General features: G+C 40.7%; 1 protein-coding gene across 1 annotated transcript; it reads left to right on the forward strand.

The window, feature by feature from the left end:
• The first annotated feature begins 3,482 nt into the window (after window positions 1-3,482).
• LOC117517891 (olfactory receptor 52N5-like) lies at window positions 3,483-4,448 on the forward strand. Its single transcript, XM_034179029.1, has one exon. It carries the CDS (start codon window positions 3,501-3,503, stop codon window positions 4,446-4,448), a length of 948 nt encoding a protein of 315 aa, XP_034034920.1. The 5' UTR covers window positions 3,483-3,500.
• The last annotated feature ends 16,291 nt before the right edge of the window (window positions 4,449-20,739 follow it).

The following is a 20,739-nucleotide window of genomic DNA, read 5'->3' on the forward strand; positions in this document are numbered from 1 at the left end:
CCTCTGACACCCCACCTTCTTCCCCCTGGTCACCTCCACTGCACCCCGGACTTTGTCCCTCTTCCCCCGGACTGTATTCAGCACCAGCCCACCACAGCTCCCCCTTCCCTCCCCCCTCACTGTGACTCCGACTGAGGTGAGAGGCCAGCTCCTGCGGCTAAAGCAGAGGAAAGCAGCAGGACCTGATGGGATCTCCCCGAGGCTGCTGAGGACCTGTGTAGATGAGCTCTGTGAGGTCCTCAGCCACATCTTCAACAAGAACTTCAGCCTGGGGGTGGTTCCCACCCTGTGGAAGACCTCCTGTGTGGTCCCGGTTCCCAAAACACCGCACACCCAGGAACCAGCCCACTACGGACCAGTTGCCCTGACCTCCCACCACAGGCCCAACATCGGGGTAGATGACGGTGTCATCTACCCCAGGCAACGGTTGTCAGGTAGGCAAGCCAATCAACAACGGTATCCAAAACATGACAAAAGGTTGAGGTCAAAAACAGTCAAAAGTTTCACTACATGACAAAGCCAAAAAAAAAAAAAACCAATAAAAATCAAGATCAAGAACTGTGGTACAAGGCTGGAATGAAGACACAAGGAACAATGAACTGGCAATGACATGGGAAAAACAGAGGGTTTAAATAACAGGAGTGATGAGGGAAAATGAGAGACAGGTGAGGAAGAACAACCTGGAAGAGGGCGTGTCAAACAAAAGGGACCAGACACATCCCGACCCAAGAAAGACTACAACCTGAATACAGTGAAAATACAAAAATATCCACGACATGGCCACCCACATGACAAAACACAGAGCGACTTCTTTTAAAACACTGTGTTTATTCAGTCACTTTCACGATAAGGAATTAAAATATTTCCAGACGTCGTCTTCCAAAAAGAAAAAAAAAAAAGCATCTCATGAGGATAACAGTGATAACAGTTTTTGTCACAGTGTGATGATGAATCTGACTGAAACCACGTGACAGGTACAATTAAGATTTTACATTTATTTACTCAGTGTGTGAATGAATGGTTTTGAAACTGTTTGCTGTCAGCTTGAAGTTTCTTCCTCAGAGGGAGTTTGTCCTTACCATTGTGGCCTGTGTGCTTGTTTAGGGGGGTTGATAAGGTTAGACCTGATCCGTGTGAAGCACCTTGAGGCAGCATTGAATATAAAGGAAAGAAATGAATTTTTCATACCGTCCTAACATTTTCTGATTTTTTGGGTTGTAAACATGCTAGTTGCCCACCCACATGTTGATGAGAACAGAACTTGGTGTAGAAGTTAAGTCAGCTGCCTAATGAAAAACAGAATGACATCATTCTGTGCAACGTCTTCAATTGGACACCAGTCGTGCTGGAGATCCATGAGCTGCTCATGGAGCTGATAAAAACTGTCGGCCCACCTCGAACGCTTCACATCTCCAGAGGTAAGAAGAGACACAAACACTCTAACACAGTGTGATGTTGGATCTGTTCTGATGGAAAACAAGTGTCAGTATTTCCCAGCCAGCCAAACAGATTGCTGCCTTAATGTTCATATTGTCATGGTTAGAAATAACCACATGTTCTTTAAGTACAGAACCTCACCTCCTCAGACCCTGCCTCCACATACAAGGGCATCATTTTTATTTCACAAAACCTGATTCCTGTTCAAGCTCAGGTTTTAGGAGTTTAATTTGAGCTCATAAATGAACACGATTTTACAAATTTTGGTGACTTAGAATTTTTTTATCTCGAAGGTTATTGAACAACAAAAAATACTTTAATATATTGACAAAGTTTTTTTTTTTTTTTTTAAAGTTTGACAAAGTTTTTTTATTCGGCACACAAAATATTCAAATAGAAAAAAATGAACAATTCCACAAACAAACACAGACAAAACTAGTGAGTCCGAAAGGGTGTGGGCTGAAGCAAAGCTTATTAGCGCCCACCCCTGCTAGTACAAGTCCAACAATTCTAATCAGTCATATTTACATAAATACAAATTCACTACTACATGTCGACACACAGACATACACATCAATATACTATTCACTTATATTTATATAGTACCAGATCACAAGAAAATCGAATCAAGGCACTTTACGCCAGTAAGGACTAACCTTACCAACCCCCAGAGCAAGCACTAGGCAACTGTGGTGAGGAAAAACTCCCTATAAGGAAGAAACCTCAAGCAGACCAGGCTCTTGGGGGTGACCCTCTGCTTGGGCTGTGCCATATATACCTATATACATACGTATATACTTTACAAACATAAATATATACATACATATACACAGTCACTTATATACATATACACCTACCCATATCTATATATCTACATACGCATATACATACCCACACATTCAAATATACAATAAGTCCCACTTATAAATTGAACATTCCATATAAATCAAATTATATTTGCTTCTTTATGATACTTAGACATAATGTTCTTTTTGAGTAGTTTCTTAAATCTTACTAAGGTACTACTCATTCTAACCTCTGTTGAACATTTGTTCCATTTCCTCACCCCAACCACAGACACACAAAAACCCTTTACATTTGTTCTTACCGGTGGTTTCATAAAAATTGCACAACCTCTTAAACTATATCTGGATTCCCTCAATCGGAACAGACTCTGGACATGTCTCGGTAAGGCTTGGTTTTTCGCTCGAAATAAAGTTTGAATTGTAATGTAATAGACCAAATCTATGAATTTTAATAAATTTAAAGACACAAATAGAGAATGAGTTGGTTCACGATATTGTTTATTGCAGATGATTCGTATGGCTCCTTTTTGCAAAAGGAATATTGGATTGGTATTTGATTTGTAAGGGTTTCCCCATGACTCAACACAATATGTCATATATGGTACCATCAGAGAATGATATAAAGTAAGTAACCCTTCTTGCGGCAGTAGGTCTTTGGCTTTATACAAAATGGCTATAGTTTTTGACAATTTTGATTTCACATAATTTATATGTGGTTTCCAGCTAAGTTTATTATCAATTATAACACCTAAAAATTTATTCTCTGTTACTAACTCAATTTCCTTATTGTTTATAGTTAAATTTCTACATTTTGGTGCCTGTTTATTTCCAAATATAATACATTTAGTTTTGCCAAGGCTGAGTGACAACTTATTAGCGTCAAACCAAACCTTACATTTTTCCAGTTCTTTCTCCACTATGTCCAGAAGCTGTTCAAGATTTTCACCGCTACAGAACACAGTTGTATCATCCGCAAAAAGGACACATCTCAGTGAACTCGACACCCAACTTATATCATTTATATAGATTATAAACAACAAAGGACCCAGCACTGAGCCCTGCGGCACCCCACATGTGACATCCCTGAGTTCAGAATTTGTATTATTGAATTGAACATACTGAAATCTGCCTTGTAAATAACTAGCTATCCATTCATATGCCAGACCTAATTACAAATTACAAATAAATTAAATGAAATTCCAAATGATCGCAACATTTTCTTTGGCCTTAATGATTCATTATTGTGGTTTCAGGACGATGGAAAACTACACCTACAACAGTTTGATGCTACAGATGGAGAGACTAAATATCTCTGAGGATTACGTTCATGCCATCTTTGTCGTTGTCTTTTTCACCTACATGTTTATTATGGTGGCAAACGCAGGCATCACACTTCTGATTTTTATCAATAAGAACCTTCACCAGCCCATGTTTCTGCTTTACTGTAACCTGTCACTTAACGACATCCTGGGAAACTGTGTCGCGATACCACGTTTACTCTCAGACATGTTGATGTCCACATCTGAACGCATCATTAATTATAACGAGTATGTCATCCAAGCATTCGTTGTGCACTTAAGCGCAACTGCTGCTCACACTGTGCTCATGATTATGGCTTTTGACAGATACATGGCCATCTGTAATCCTCTTCACTACACGAGTAAGATGGTGTTGAAGCTGTCACTCTCTGCCTGGGGAGTGGGTTTTGTTCTGGTCGGGATTCTGATCGGTCTGTCTGTCCGACTCAACAGATGCAGGACTCTGATCACAAATCTTGTCTGTGACAACGCCTCACTGTTCAAACTATCCTGTGACAGTGTCTTCATCAGTAATGTCTACGGTCTCACCTTCACTGCCGCCTTATTTACATCTTCTATCAGCAGCATTGTTCTCACGTACACTAAGATTGCAGTCGTCTGTCTGACAACTAAGAACAACTCTCTGAACAAGAAGGCCTTAAAGACCTGCAGCACTCATCTCACCGTCTATCTGATCATGTTCATTTGTGGAATGATGATCGTTGTCCTGCATCGCTTCCCACAGTTCTCTTATTACAGGAAAGTCTGTTCCATTTTGTTATATATGATCCCAAGTAGCCTCCAGCCCATCATTTATGGAATACAATCAGAAGAAATTCGCAAATCTCTGTTGAAATTATTCAGAAATTTAACTTTTTGGCATGAGAATGAAGCATTTTGTGATTAAGCATGAAGTGAAAATCATAAAATACCCAGAATTTCTAATGGTATTGTGTTTGTGGTTTTTAATCATGAAATCTGAATGTTGATGCAACTGGGGGTGTGATGGTCTAGTGGTTAAGCAATGGGCTTTACAGGCCCAGATCCAGACCAGTTTGGAACGATGCAGTTGCATCGGTCAGATTTTTTTACGCAGCATTCGTCATCGGTAAAAAAAAAAAAACTTGAATAATCCCGAATAGTGCCGAATGTGTCCCCGCGGTGAACACAGCTTTTGATTTGACCCCACGCAGGTGTACACAGCAAAATTCAAATCGGATCAAACAAATATAGCGTCAGTCCAGTCGAGTCAATGATCATGTCATCCAGGAAAAAGTTGTGCAAGGAAAATTGGGCGCTTATTTCAGCAAGAAATGGTGAGTGGTTTATAAATAGTTTTCAGACAATAGTGTGTTTGAAAGGCATTCTATGATGACTGAAATTACATTTTCGGTGGTATTCCGACCATACATGTCAACCTATTCGGATTGTCCGTAAATTATATGGATTTTTCCAAGTTTCAGAGTCATACGGATGTACACATAAAGTTGGATATTCAGGGTTTGGCCAGAGCGGGTCTGTAATCAACCGTTTCTGCAGCGCGACTCCACTTGAAGCGTGAACCATTGAAGCAATGCTTCGATCCATTAGCTCATTGGTTCTTTGATTTGCTGCTCTTCAGAAACGGCAAGTCCGCTTCTTAACCCCTCTCAAAGCTATTAAAATACCATGAGTAACTTTTGTGTGGATTAAAGTCACTAACTGGGACTCTTGTCTTGTTGCAGTCAAGAAATGAGTCAAGAAACATCCTCTGTTCCATTGTCACAGCTCCAAACACTGCGCGGCTCTCTGCTGACACAGAGACCAGTTGGTATTAATAACTTAAAAATGAATTTCCGCTTTAATTAAACCTCTTACAAACATTGTAATACAGACAAGAAACTACAATAGACTAAAACGTTTTTTTTCCTCCCAAAATGAGATGTACTGTATTTCTTTACAAATTACATCCTGACGTGCAGCACAGCAGCTGCAAGAGCTCAGCTCAGATATATGGAAAGACATTCATGCCAATAATGTCTGAAAGGAAAAGCTTTTCACAAAAACTACAGATTTTGTTTATTCCTATTTATGTCCAGAGATCAAGGATCCACCATGTCAAATTTTGTTATAGTGTTGTTTTTTTCGGACATCATATTTATACAGATAAGAAGTGTTCACTATGTTCCATGAAGTATAATAAATATATTAAAAGAAGTGTGACAGTGTATGTTGCACACGAATAAAAGAATGAAGATTATTGAATAACAAGAAGCGTATGATTTTTATTTTATCATTGGGCAGAAATGCATCTGTCAGATTTTCACTCTGGAACCAGCCCTGGGCTTTAGACCAGAGGATCCTCTGTTCAAATCCCAGCATGACCATAAAATCACTAAGGGCCCTTGGGTAAGGTCCTTTATCCCCAAGTTGCTCCCAGTGTGTAGTGAGCACCTTGTATGGCAGCACACTCATCACCGGGGTGAATGTGACACATTATTGTAAAGCAGGGACGGACTGCAACTATGGACAATTTCTAAGGTTGAATTTGTTATCAGCAAAAAATTCAACCTAATACAAAATCATCCTCAATCAATCAATCAATCAACTTTTTTCTTATATAGCGCCAAATCACAACAAACAGTTGCCCCAAGGCGCTCTATATTGTAAGGCAAGGCCATACAATAATTATGAAAAACCCCAACGGTCAAAACAACCCCCTATGAGCAAGCACTTGGCTACAGTGGGAAGGAAAAACTCCCTTTTAACAGGAAGAAACCTCCAGCAGAACCAGGCTCAGGGAGGGGCAGTCTTCTGCTGAGACTGGTTGGGGCTGAGGGAAAGAACCAGGAAAAAGACATGCTGTGAAGGGTGGCAGAGATCGATCACTAATGATTAAATGCAGAGTGATGCATACGGAGCAAAAAGAGAAAGAAACAGTGCATCATGGGAACCCCCCCACAGTCTACGTCTAAAGCAGCATAACCAAGGGATGGTCCAGGGTCACCTGATCCAGCCCTAACTATAAGCCTTAGCGAAAAGGAAAGTTTTAAGCCTAATCTTAAAAGTAGAGAGGGTATCTGTCTCCCTGATCTGAATTGGGAGCTGGTTCCACAGGAGAGGAGCCTGAAAGCTGAAGGCTCTGCCTCCCATTCTACTCTTACAAACCCTAGGAACTACAAGTAAGCCTGCAGTCTGAGAGCGAAGCGCTCTAATGGGGTAATATGGTACTACGAGGTCCCTAAGATAAGATGGGACCTGATTATTCAAAACCTTATAAGTAAGAAGAAGAATTTTAAATTCTATTCTAGAATTAACAGGAAGCCAATGAAGAGAGGCCAACACGGGTGAGATATGCTCTCTCCTGCTAGTCCCCGTCAGTACTCTAGCTGCAGCATTCTGAACCAACTGAAGGCTTTTTAGGGAACTTTTAGGACAACCTGATAATAATGAATTACAATAGTCCAGCCTAGAGGAAATAAATGCATGAATTAATTTTTCAGCATCACTCTGAGACAAGACCTTTCTGATTTTAGAGATATTGCGTAAATGCAAAAAGGCAGTCCTACATATTTGTTTAATATGCGCTTTGAATGACATATCCTGATCAAAAATGACTCCAAGATTTCTCACAGTATTACTAGAGATCAGGGAAATGCCATCCAGAGTAACGATCTGGTTAGACACCATGCTTCTAAGATTTGTGGGGCCAAGTACAATAACTTCAGTTTTATCTGAGTTTAAAAGCAGGAAATTAGAGGTCATCCATGTCTTTATGTCTGTAAGACAATCCTGCAGTTTAGCTAATTGGTGTGTATCCTCTGGCTTCATGGATAGATAAAGCTGGGTATCATCTGCGTAACAATGAAAATTTAAGCAATACCGTCTAATAATACTGCCTAAGGGAAGCATGTATAAAGTGAATAAAATTGGTCCTAGCACAGAACCTTGTGGAACTCCATAATTAACTTTAGTCTGTGAAGAAGATTCCCCATTTACATGAACAAACTGTAATCTATTAGCCAAATATGATTCAAACCACCGCAGCGCAGTGCCTTTAATACCTATGACATGCTCTAATCTCTGTAATAAAATTTTATGGTCAACAGTATCAAAAGCAGCACTGAGGTCCAACAAAACAAGCACAGAGATAAGTCCACTGTCCGAAGCCATAAGATCATTTGTAACCTTCACTAATGCTGTTTCTGTACTATGATGAATTCTAAAACCTGACTGAAACTCTTCAAATAGACCATTCCTCTGCAGGTGATCAGTTAGCTGTTTTACAACTACCCTCTCAAGAATCTTTGAGAGAAAAGGAAGGTTGGAGATTGGCCTATAATTAGCTAAGATAGCTGGGTCAAGTGATGGCTTTTTAAGTAATGGTTTAATTACTGCCACCTTAAAGGCCTGTGGTACATAACCAACTAACAAAGATAGATTGATCATATTTAAGATTGAAGCATTGAATAATGGTAGGACTTCCTTGAGCAGCCTGGCAGGAATGGGGTCTAATAAACATGTTGATGGTTTGGATGAAGTAACTAATGAAAATAACTCAGACAGAACAATCGGAGAGAAAGAGTCTAACCAAATACCGGCATCACTGAAAGCAGCCAAAGATAACGATACATCTTTGGGATGGTTATGAGTAATTTTTTCTCTAATAGTCAAAATTTTGTTAGCAAAGAAAGTCATGAAGTCATTACTAGTTAAAGTTAATTGAATACTCAGCTCAATAGAGCTCTGACTCTTTGTCAGCCTGGCTACAGTGCTGAAAAGAAACCTGGGGTTGTTCTTATTTTCTTCAATTAGTGATGAGTAGAAAGATGTCCTAGCTTTACGGAGGGCTTTTTTATAGAGCAACAAACTCTTTTTCCAGGCTAAGTGAAGATCTTCTAAATTAGTGAGACGCCATTTCCTCTCCAACTTACGGGTTATCTGCTTTAAGCTACGAGTTTGTGAGTTATACCACGGAGTCAGACACTTCTGATTTAAAGCTCTCTTTTTCAGAGGAGCTACAGCATCCAAGGTTGTCTTCAATGAGGATGTAAAACTATTGACGAGATACTCTAACTCCCTTACAGAGTTTAGGTAGCTACTCTGCACTGTGTTGGTATATGACATTAGAGAACATAAAGAAGGAATCATATCCTTAAACCTAGTTACAGCGCTTTCTGAAAGACTTCTAGTGTAATGAAACTTATTCCCCACTGCAGGGTAGTCCATCAGGGTAAATGTAAATGTTATTAAAAAATGATCAGACAGAAGGGAGTTTTCAGGGAATACTGTTAAGTCTTCTATTTAATAAATAAATTAATCCTCAAAAAATAGAAAAGCAGAAACAATCAATCACATTTTGCTCCATTGGTCATTTGACTCCGAGACTAAATCAAAAGAAGATGACGACGTGATACATTGCTGAACGTTGGATGACTGAGACAGGGATTGATTGTTTCTCCCTGCATTTCTATTGTTTTGAGGTTGAAATTTTTTAGGTTGAATTTGTGAGGTTGAAATTTTTTTTTAGGTTGATTTTTTTTTTAGGTTGAACTTTATGAGGCTGAATATTTTGATGCTAAACAAATTCAACATTAGAAATTCAGCTTCAAACTCTGATTTTGATGCTACAAAAATTCAACCTTAAAAATTCAAATTCAAACGCTGATGGCACAGATTCCCTTCCACATAGATGGTCCATACGGGCACACACAGTATGGTGGCTGATGAGACTTCATTCAAACAGTTTGGCTTTTGTCATTACAGGTAGAAACCTCTTGCAACGGAAAGCTGTGACCAAACCGTCAACGTCCTGTTTTCATAAAACAAAGGCCATGAAAGTTTTCTTCAAAGAAGAAAAACACAGCAAGGTCTGGTATATCTCCAGGTGTCAAAGGGAGACTTTCCGAGCCAACACAGGATGGCTCGGTGTCATAAACCCCCACCCTTTCCAGGATTTAAGACTCCCCAAAGTGCATTCCTCATGGAGCTGTGAATTATCTTATCAAGACCCCAAACCAGATGTGCCAGCTCCTCTCCCATAAAAAAACAAACCACAGAAAGACCTATCTTTTTCCCCAAAAGTCCTAAAATTATGTCTTTCCAACTAGACTCAAGAAAAAACAACTCACTGAAGAATGCCATCAACTTACTGATTACAGTCCAGGTTCTCTGATTAAAATTGATCTCGTATTGACCTCTCTCACATTCTGCAAGGAAATCCAAAATCCAGTCCATGGAACAAGATTGACCCCTGTTGGATGAATTCGGGAAGGGCATGTGACCAACTCGTGTAGATTTAAGTTGTAACCACGTTTAAAAGAAAAATTACATTGTATTGTTGTAACAAAAAGAACAGAAAAGAAAACAACATGTGACCATTTAACCCCATGCATGAAAGTATTATACCTGATATGTTATACTCTGTTCATTATGGAAAGTTTACCTAATGTGCTTTCTTTCATATATATTTGTGTTGTGTATATTGCCAGGGAAAACCAGTTACAAGATTTATCTATGGGACTTGTTTGGTTTCAAAGCAGAAATTTAGGAACAGATGCTGATTTATATATAAAACCAGACAAAGAATTCAGAAAAACTACAGTACCCAGAATTCTTGGGGGTGGAGCTTTTAAACCTTTAAAAAGCCTGCGCCCGGGAAATCTCACTCTGTTGCTTTTTCGCCGCTCTCTTCCCTCTTTGCTCTCCTTTCTGCTGTTTCTTTTTCCTGAGTGTAAAGGTGTGTGCGCCAACAAGAAACTCTCCTTTTTTCGACAGATAACTTTTCCTCCACTTTTGTAAAGTTAAACGCGCAGGCACATTTAACTTCCTTTTTTTATTTTTCAAATTGAAACCTTTTTCTTCTTCAACTCCAAATTCCTCTCGTGAACATTTTTCTCATAAAGTCAGCTACTTTTGTATTGAGTTTTGATTTGACCCGGCTTCTTAAATTACGGTGATGAAAGATGAATTTTTGATTGTTGGAAAGAGAATAAAGACACTCAAACCTTTATTCTGACGAGCCCAGGCTACACGCGCTGCAGAAATTAAAAACATCCAAGTCAGCTGAGACATCAACAGTGACTTGAACCACCGCCACAAATCACAGCATAACAACTGAAAGCATCCCCGGTAACCAATGACACCGGGCGGGTTGACCGGCAGAGGTTCTTTGTCAAGGTCCCTGAAGCTGCTGTGTGATGGACGGAGCGTCGACTGAACGGAGACGATTCCAGCACCTGACCAACGGAGACCGATCTGCACCCCGCTTCCAAGTAAGACCGGAGCCTGTCAGATAAACAGAGTGGCTTTATTTAACTCTATCCAACATCATTAATCTTCTCTCAAGTTAATCAATACCAAAGTAAATTCCAGCTAATTAGGATGAATCTTACTCCTAAAATTCCGCTCCGAAACCAAATTATCTGAACGTCATATAGTCATTGTTTATTGAATGTCGTCACCATTAAATTGCTTCGTGTGATATGTCCTGTTATTTAACTCCTGCCAGAGTTAAATAAATATCTTAAATGTGTGAAGTTGTCTGTGATTTTTATATGGTATTACAGAGGCTGTCGGATCTGACCTGTGGAGCTTACTCCTTAAATTTTTAGACTGATTTTAATATTTCCTATCGACTGACCCTAAAATCAACGATATTATAACCTTGTTATAATTACATTCAGGCAGTGATAGGTGGTGCCCTTTTCAAGGTAAAATTATCCACAAGTGATAATTTCAAATATCCTAAAATATTATATTCTTATATTCTTATATTCTTCCTGTTATATTCTTCCTGTTTCTGCTACACTCTGTAGGTGTTGCTGCAGGGCCGAGAGTTACCGTGGAGACCTCTCAATATGCTAACATATTGAGAGGAATTAACATGTTTTGCAAAGGGGGGGGGGGCAATTTCTGGGCCTACAAGTGTTAAACAAAATAAAAGCCTAATATTCATGATGACGTGACATGACAGCAGGTGTCAGACCGAGCGCCAGCCTGTGATCAAGTCTTCAGCCACCCTGTGTTCTCCACAGCACCTGCAGCTGCAAGAACTGGTTGTCTTGAAAACAGATTTGTCTTCACAGCTGCAACGTGAGTGCACACATGCGCATTCCAGCCAGAGACGACTGTAACATGCGTAAATAGTTATAGTTCATAAAACATTCTTGCCGCTATTGTTTCTGTATGAAAATGTTGCTTTTCGTCCACACATGGACGAGTCACGTTCAGCTTGTTAGCTCTTTAGTTACTGCTCCATTCAGATATCGTCAATGTTCATGCAAGACATCGGACATGGAAGGTTGGACAAAGTTGGACACAATCAAATGGAACACTAACAGTACAGTATCTACGCAAACAACAAGGAACCCTCAAAACAAAGAAAAATAGAATATGGATGAATTGAGGTTGTCGTTGGGATTTGTTCACATTTTTCAGCAGTTTGAAAATTCTGAGTAAGCGCCAGCTGCAGGAACGAAGTTGCACAATGGTTAAACGCTGTCTCTGAAAGTCAACGTAAGTCCAGATTCCATGTTTTGTTTTGGCTTTGGTGTCCTTCGTTAGTGTCGTGTGACAGGGGATTAACAGCCTTATTCCAAAATGAAATGAATTCATTTTTTTCCTCAAACCTCTTCTCACAACACTCCATAATGACAACATGAAAAGATTTTTTGGGGAGTTTTTGCAACTATATTAAAAATATTGAATTTGTTTATTGATTTCGGCACACAAAAGAAAGAAAACTGCACAAAAAACTGATTTCTCAGTTAGCCAATGTGACCGAAAGTGTGTCAGTAGAAGCAAAAGCTTATATACGAGGTCTGTGAGAAAAGTATTGGACCTTTTTATTTTTTTCAAAAACCATATGGATTTGAATCACGTGTGATTGCATCAGCCATGATGAACCTTTGTGCGCATGGGTGAGTTTTTTCACGCCTGTCGGTTGCGTCATTCGCCTGTGAGCAGGCTTTGAGTGAGCACTGGTCCACCCCTCTCGTTGTTAAGGAAATGGCGGAATGATTTGGAGCTTTGCTGCATCAATTTTTTCTTGAAACTGTGAGAGACCTCCAGGTGGACACCATTCGGAAAATTAATATGGCTTTCAGGGACGATTTTATGGGGATTACACAGATTAAGGAGTGCTCCAGCCGGTTTAAAGACCGCCCACAGCGTCTGAGAGCACGGTGCGCTCTGAGCGCCGATCGACAGGCTGACACCCCGCTGAAACAACCAGATCATTTCCAACGTGAAGGCTTTGTTGATCCGGGACGTTGTCTGACTTTCACAAAAAGGCAGAAGGCGTGGACATCAGCACTTTTTCGGCACATTCCACTGTTACAGGAGTTTTTTTCATGGAAAAAGAAGCGGATGAATGCACCACCGTGCCGCTCATGGTGCGGGACAAAACCACCTCCGTGTTGGTCTCACAGGGCGGCTTTCAGGTGGCTGTCAGATGACTTCCGGTTGCTTTTCAGTCATGTAAATATCCGAGAAATTGAGCATGAGCTGGACATGCCCCAACATGTCCTGTGAGGCTTCATCACGGCATTGCTTTGCGCCATGCTGCTCCATCACGACGCGCGGAATTCCTCCGCACGTCTGTCTCAATGTGCCAAAAAAGTGCTGATGTCCACGTCTTCCGCAATTCCTGTGCTAGTCAGATGACATACCAGATCAAGACAGCGTCCAGTTTAGAAATGAACGGCACATTCCACTGTTACAGGAGTTTTTGTCATGGAAAGAGGAGCGGAGGAATCCCGCTACTGGTGGTTGGCTCTCACTGCGGTATTGTATCACTTCCTGTTCCGGAGCACAGCGGTGTTTTTCTGTATCTGTTAGCTGTTTAATCTGCGCAGTTAGATTGATCTAGTTATCTAGATTACGATTTGTTTCCCAGTGTAATCTTTACATGCCTTAACTAAAGCACTCCTTCTGCTGAATCACCTCTAAATTATTTACACATTATTCACTTTGCGTGTTTTTAGGAATCCGCTAGCTTAGCGTAGCTACTAGCTCTTAGCCGATTTAGCATGGCGGCTTCTCCTGTCTCTCCCACACTTTTCTGCTCTGGGTGTGAAATGTTTAGTTATTCCTCGGCCTCCTTTAGCAGTAACGGTACTTGTAATAAGTGTAGCTTATTCGTAGCTTTGGAGGCCAGGCTGGGCGAATTGGAGACTCGGCTCCGCACCGTGGAAAATTCTACAGCTAGCCAGGCCCCTGTAGTCGGTGCGGACCAAGGTAGCTTAGCCACCGTTAGTTCCCCCCTGGCAGATCACGAGCAGCCGGGAAAGCAGGCTGACTGGGTGACTGTGAGGAGGAAGCGTAGCCCTAAACAGAAGCCCTGTGTACACCGCCAACCCGTTCACATCTCTAACCGTTTTTCCCCACTCGACGACACAACCGCCAAGGATCAAACTCTGGTTATTGGCAACTCTGTTTTGAGAAATGTGAAGTTAGCGACACCAGCAACCATAGTCAATTGTCTTCCGGGGGCCAGAGCAGGCGACATTGAAGGAAATTTGAAACTGCTGGCTAAGGCTAAGCGTAAATTTGGTAAGATTGTAATTCACGTCGGCAGTAATGACACCCGGTTACGCCAATCGGAGGTCACTAAAATTAACATTAAATCGGTGTGTAACTTTGCAAAAACAATGTCGGACTCTGTAGTTTTCTCTGGGCCCCTCCCCAATCGGACCGGGAGTGACATGTTTAGCCGCATGTTCTCCTTGAATTGCTGGCTGTCTGAGTGGTGTCCAAAAAATGAGGTGGGCTTCATAGATAATTGGCAAAGCTTCTGGGGAAAACCTGGTCTTGTTAGGAGAGACGGCATCCATCCCACTTTGGATGGAGCAGCTCTCATTTCTAGAAATCTGGCCAATTTTCTTAAATCCTCCAAACCGTGACTATCCAGGGTTGGGACCAGGAAGCAGAGTTGTAGTCTTACACACCTCTCTGCAGCTTCTCTCCCCCTGCCATCCCCTCATTACCCCATCCCCGTAGAGACGGTGCCTGCTCCCAGACTACCAATAACCAGCAAAAATCTATTTAAGCATAAAAATTCAAAAAGAAAAAATAATATAGCACCTTCAACTGCACCACAGACTAAAACAGTTAAATGTGGTCTATTAAACATTAGGTCTCTCTCTTCTAAGTCCCTGTTGGTAAATGATATAATAATTGATCAACATATTGATTTATTCTGCCTTACAGAAACCTGGTTACAGCAGGATGAATATGTTAGTTTAAATGAGTCAACACCCCCGAGTCACACTAACTGTCAGAATGCTCGTAGCATGGGCCGGGGCGGAGGATTAGCAGCAATCTTCCATTCCAGCTTATTAATTAATCAAAAACCCAGACAGAGCTTTAATTCATTTGAAAGCTTGTCTCTTAGTCTTGTCCATCCAAATTGGAAGTCCCAAAAACCAGTTTTATTTGTTATTATCTATCGTCCACCTGGTCGTTACTGTGAGTTTCTCTGTGAATTTTCAGACCTTTTGTCTGACTTAGTGCTTAGCTCAGATAAGATAATTATAGTGGGCGATTTTAACATCCACACAGATGCTGAGAATGACAGCCTCAACACTGCATTTAATCTATTATTAGACTCTATTGGCTTTGCTCAAAAAGTAAATGAGTCCACCCACCACTTTAATCATATCTTAGATCTTGTTCTGACTTATGGTATGGAAATAGAAGACTTAACAGTATTCCCTGAAAACTCCCTTCTGTCTGATCATTTCTTAATAACATTTACATTTACTCTGATGGACTACCCAGCAGTGGGGAATAAGTTTCATTACACTAGAAGTCTTTCAGAAAGCGCTGTAACTAGGTTTAAGGATATGATTCCTTCTTTATGTTCTCTAATGCCATATACCAACACAGTGCAGAGTAGCTACCTAAACTCTGTAAGTGAGATAGAGTATCTCGTCAATAGTTTTACATCCTCATTGAAGACAACTTTGGATGCTGTAGCTCCTCTAAAAAAGAGAGCTTTAAATCAGAAGTGCCTGACTCCATGGTATAACTCACAAACTCGTAGCTTAAAGCAGATAACCCGTAAGTTGGAGAGGAAATGGCGTCTCACTAATTTAGAAGATCTTCACTTAGCCTGGAAAAAGAGTCTGTTGCTCTATAAAAAAGCCCTCCGTAAAGCTAGGACATCTTTCTACTCATCACTAATTGAAGAAAATAAGAACAACCCCAGGTTTCTTTTCAGCACTGTAGCCAGGCTGACAAAGAGTCAGAGCTCTATTGAGCTGAGTATTCCATTAACTTTAACTAGTAATGACTTCATGACTTTCTTTGCTAACAAAATTTTAACTATTAGAGAAAAAATTACTCATAACCATCCCAAAGACGTATCGTTATCTTTGGCTGCTTTCAGTGATGCCGGTATTTGGTTAGACTCTTTCTCTCCGATTGTTCTGTCTGAGTTATTTTCATTAGTTACTTCATCCAAACCATCAACATGTTTATTAGACCCCATTCCTACCAGGCTGCTCAAGGAAGCCCTACCATTATTTAACGCTTCGATCTTAAATATGATCAATCTATCTTTGTTAGTTGGCTATGTACCACAGGCTTTTAAGGTGGCAGTAATTAAACCATTACTTAAAAAGCCATCACTTGACCCAGCTATCTTAGCTAATTATAGGCCAATCTCCAACCTTCCTTTTCTCTCAAAAATTCTTGAAAGGGTAGTTGTAAAACAGCTAACTGATCATCTGCAGAGGAATGGTCTATTTGAAGAGTTTCAGTCAGGTTTTAGAATTCATCATAGTACAGAAACAGCATTAGTGAAGGTTACAAATGATCTTCTTATGGCCTCGGACAGTGGACTCATCTCTGTGCTTGTTCTGTTAGACCTCAGTGCTGCTTTTGATACTGTTGACCATAAAATTTTATTACAGAGATTAGAGCATGCCATAGGTATTAAAGGCACTGCGCTGTGGTGGTTTGAATCATATTTGTCTGATAGATTACAATTTGTTCATGTAAATGGGGAATCTTCTTCACAGACTAAAGTTAATTATGGAGTTCCACAAGGTTCTGTGCTAGGACCAATGTTATTCACTTTATACATGCTTCCCTTAGGCAGTATTATTAGACGGTATTGCTTAAATTTTCATTGTTACGCAGATGATACCCAGCTTTATCTATCCATGAAGCCAGAGGACACACACCAATTAGCTAAACTGCAGGATTGTCTTACAGACATAAAGACATGGATGACCTCTAATTTCCTGCTTTTAAACTCAGATAAAACTGAAGTTATTGTACTTGGCCCCACAAATCTTAGAAACATGGTGTCTAACCAGATCCTTACTCTGGATGGCATTACCCTGACCTCTAGTAATACTGTGAGAAATCTTGGAGTCATTTTTGATCAGGATATGTCATTCAAAGCGCATATTAAACAAATATGTAGGACTGCTTTTTTGCATTTACGCAATATTTCTAAAATCAGAAAGGTCTTGTCTCAGAGTGATGCTGAAAAACTAATTCATGCATTTATTTCCTCTAGGCTGGACTATTGTAATTCATTATTATCAGGTTGTCCTAAAAGTTCCCTAAAAAGCCTTCAGTTAATTCAAAATGCTGCAGCTAGAGTACTGACGGGGACTAGAAGGAGAGAGCATATCTCACCCATATTGGCCTCTCTTCATTGGCTTCCTGTTAATTCTAGAATAGAATTTAAAATTCTTCTTCTTACTTATAAGGTTTTGAATAATCAGGTCCCATCTTATCTTAGGGACCTCGTAGTACCATATCACCCCATTAGAGCGCTTCGCTCTCAGACTGCAGGCTTACTTGTAGTTCCTAGGGTTTGTAAGAGTAGAATGGGAGGCAGAGCCTTCAGCGTTCAGGCTCCTCTCCTGTGGAACCAGCTCCCAATTCAGATCAGGGAGACAGACACCCTCTCTACTTTTAAGATTAGGCTTAAAACTTTCCTTTTTGCTAAAGCTTATAGTTAGGGCTGGATCAGGTGACCCTGAACCATCCCTTAGTTATGCTGCTATAGACGTAGACTGCTGGGGGGTTCCCATGATGCACTGTTTCTTTCTCTTTTTGCTCTGTATGCACCACTCTGCATTTAATCATTAGTGATCGATCTCTGCTTCCCTCCACAGCATGTCTTTTTCCTGGTTCTCTCCCTCAGCCCCAACCAGTCCCAGCAGAAGACTGCCCCTCCCTGAGCCTGGTTCTGCTGGAGGTTTCTTCCTGTTAAAAGGGAGTTTTTCCTTCCCACTGTAGCCAAGTGCTTGCTCACAGGGGGTCGTTTTGACCGTTGGGGTTTTACATAATTATTGTATGGCCTTGCCTTACAATATAAAGCGCCTTGGGGCAACTGTTTGTTGTGATTTGGTGCTATATAAAAAAAATTGATTGATTGATTGATTACCAAAAACATACAGAAACTGTTCAGGGATAGAGAGGAGAGATATCAATTAAGAGGGAAAAACAACTTTAAAATTAATAAAAACTGAACAAACAAGATTCTGCATTTCATTTTGTGGGGTGAGACTGTGGAACGGTGTGGGTGAGGAGTAAAAGCAGCATCCAAATATCCAACAGTTTAAAACTAAATATAAAGAATGTGTTTTCACAGGATACAGGGATGAAGTGGAGGTGTAAGAGTCACTAGGTGTTCACAGGAAACTATTTCTATATGTATTTATTTATGTTCATTGTTAGTTGGTTTTATCGTTTCTGTTGTGTTTTGTTTTATCAGGTTCTTTTTGTCGCTTTCTCGTGCTGAGATGCAAACAGCTTAATGCTAAGCTCTGAAATGCAACCTGGTTCTATTCCAGACAATAAACTGCAGTGAGTGCAGCATCCATTTTGGTGAGAAAAAAAAACAACTTTCCTTATTCAAATTCATTCCAGTAGTATTCTGGTCTTACTAGAATCAGGGGCGGCTCTACTGGGGTGGCATGGGGTGGCAACTGCCACTCTAAAAATAGCTCTTGCCACCCCAGTTGCCACCCCAATCAGAAGTGGGTAACATTTTTTTTCAAAAAAGGGACCTCGTGAATGACTTTAACCGGCGAAAACTGTGCTCTCTGAGCGCCCTTGAATGCAGCACAAGCTGCGCTTCGCGCTCCCCCCCCCACCTGTTGTGACGCCGAACTTTCCCTAAAAGACACGACGAGACACCAGCACACGGCTGCCAGGAAAACTTTGCGGAGAAGGTATGTTATTTTCGTAATATATGTTTTATATGAACTCTAAGCATTGTCTGCATCAAGTTTGATATATATTATCAGTGTTGGCACCGTATGTGCACTACAAGGAGCATGAAGCACGATGTCTTGTACCTTTAGATAGCATTGTTAGTGGCCATGTGTGTTTCAATAAGAGATGTATAATTGTTTTATTGTTCATTAGGTTTGTCTGCATCGCTAGTCTTAAAAGCTATAGCTATCGACTTTCAGTGTTACAAATTCAGGGCAAAGGCAACTTAATCCATAGTCCTCACTCGTTTAGTGTTAATAAAATCCCTTCTTTGTCCGACATGAGAACTTTCTGGACAACATGCGAAATAACCGCGAAATTCTCCCTCTTTTTTTTTTTTTTTTAGCGTGAAAGCAGGCTACCTCGTCTCGAAAAAGCACCTCGGAGACCACCTGCCACCTCCGATTTCACAGAAGAGGGTGTGTAGCATACGTAGTCTTACAATAATTGTTCTTACCTGTGATGTATTTTCTAAAAAAAACCTGTGTATTCCTGTTTCAGATATTAACGGTATTAGGGGAAAAGACGGTGGTAAGTTCATAATTTTTAATACTCATTTTATTTGAACAGCCTCATTAATTTTGATCACTTATAGACTAACATGAAACGGAAGAGTGTCGACATTTCCAAGTATTTTCGACCAGTGATGCCAGCAGGAAGCAGCAGCGGCAGTGTAGTAAAAGATCAGCACAGTAGAGAGGAAGAATTGAGTGAGACTGGCAGAGGGAAAGATGAGGATGAGGATGAAGCAGTGGAAGAAGAGGCCACAGATGAAAGGGAGCACAAAGATCCAACTGGTAGGAAACTTATAAGAGGAGATGAGCCTTTTTTTTGTCCCTCAGTGGGTAAAATTTCAGTGTGAGGTAAAGTGTAAAGTAAAAAATTCCATATTTAAATTATTATTCTGAGTTCTCAGTTTCTTACACATTCTGTCACACACTCTCTCAAACAGTCTTAACGCACTCAGTCTCTCATTCCTGACTCACTAATATTCAATTTTTATTTTATTTTTTATAGATATCTCCAAATCGTGGCAGGAGGGACCACAACAGCCCATATTAACAGACTTTCCCAAATCCGTGCAAGGAGGTTCAAGGAGGAGTTTTCGTGCTGAATGGTATAAGAGCTACACCTGGCTTGAGTACTCCTGTGTCAAAGACTCTGTTTTTTGTTTTGCATGTAGACATTTTAGCCTGCCAGATGCCTCAAGAGCCATTTTCACTTCACCAAATGGCTACCGCAATTGGAAGAAGGCAACATTCAAAGACAGTGGTTTCTGTTCACACATACAGTCAGAGAACCATATCAAAGCTATGTATGCCTGGAATGAAAATAGACAAATGAAAATGAACAGCACATCACTAGCAGCACTATTAAATGAAAAAAATAAAGAACAGATTGCAGAAAATCAACACTATGTCAAATCACTGGCAGAGATTTTGTTATTAACTGTCACTGAAAATGTATCACAGAGAGGTCACAGAGAATCAGGGGATGAGACTAACAAGGGCATATTTCTGGCAATTGTTGGGAAAGTGTAGTGACACGGACCCACAACAGTGGGCATAAATGAACAGACAATGGAAGGAGTCAAATTATAACACTTTACTGTTGTGAATGACACAACCAAACACAGCAGATTACAGAATGTGCAAAAGTCAATCAATAAGGTGTCGTGTGGGCAGGCGCGACGATAGGAGACGCCCGTCTGGAAACGAACCGGAACCACACGATTTCCACTGCCACCGAACCCGAGGAATACTGGAGCCGCCAAGTCCCGAAGTCCCCAGGTGGCCACCTTCACGGCGTGTGGGATCTGGTACTGCTGCCAGAAAGCAAAGACAGTCAAGGGTGGGTGTGTGAACACCCAGTAACAATCCTGGTGGGAATTCCACCTCCACCTCTCACTCAATACTTGCAGCGATCCCTCAGAGGAAAAAGAGTGCCGTCTTGCACAGCCTCCACAAAAAGGACCG

Source organism: Thalassophryne amazonica, chromosome 9 (assembly GCF_902500255.1).
Source record: "Thalassophryne amazonica chromosome 9, fThaAma1.1, whole genome shotgun sequence".
Classification (NCBI taxonomy): Eukaryota; Metazoa; Chordata; class Actinopteri; order Batrachoidiformes; family Batrachoididae; genus Thalassophryne; species Thalassophryne amazonica.

Coding starts and splice junctions, on each gene's coding strand:
- LOC117517891 (XM_034179029.1), top strand. CDS start 3,501: ATGGAAAACTACACCTACAACAGTTTGATGCTACAGATGGAGAGACTA.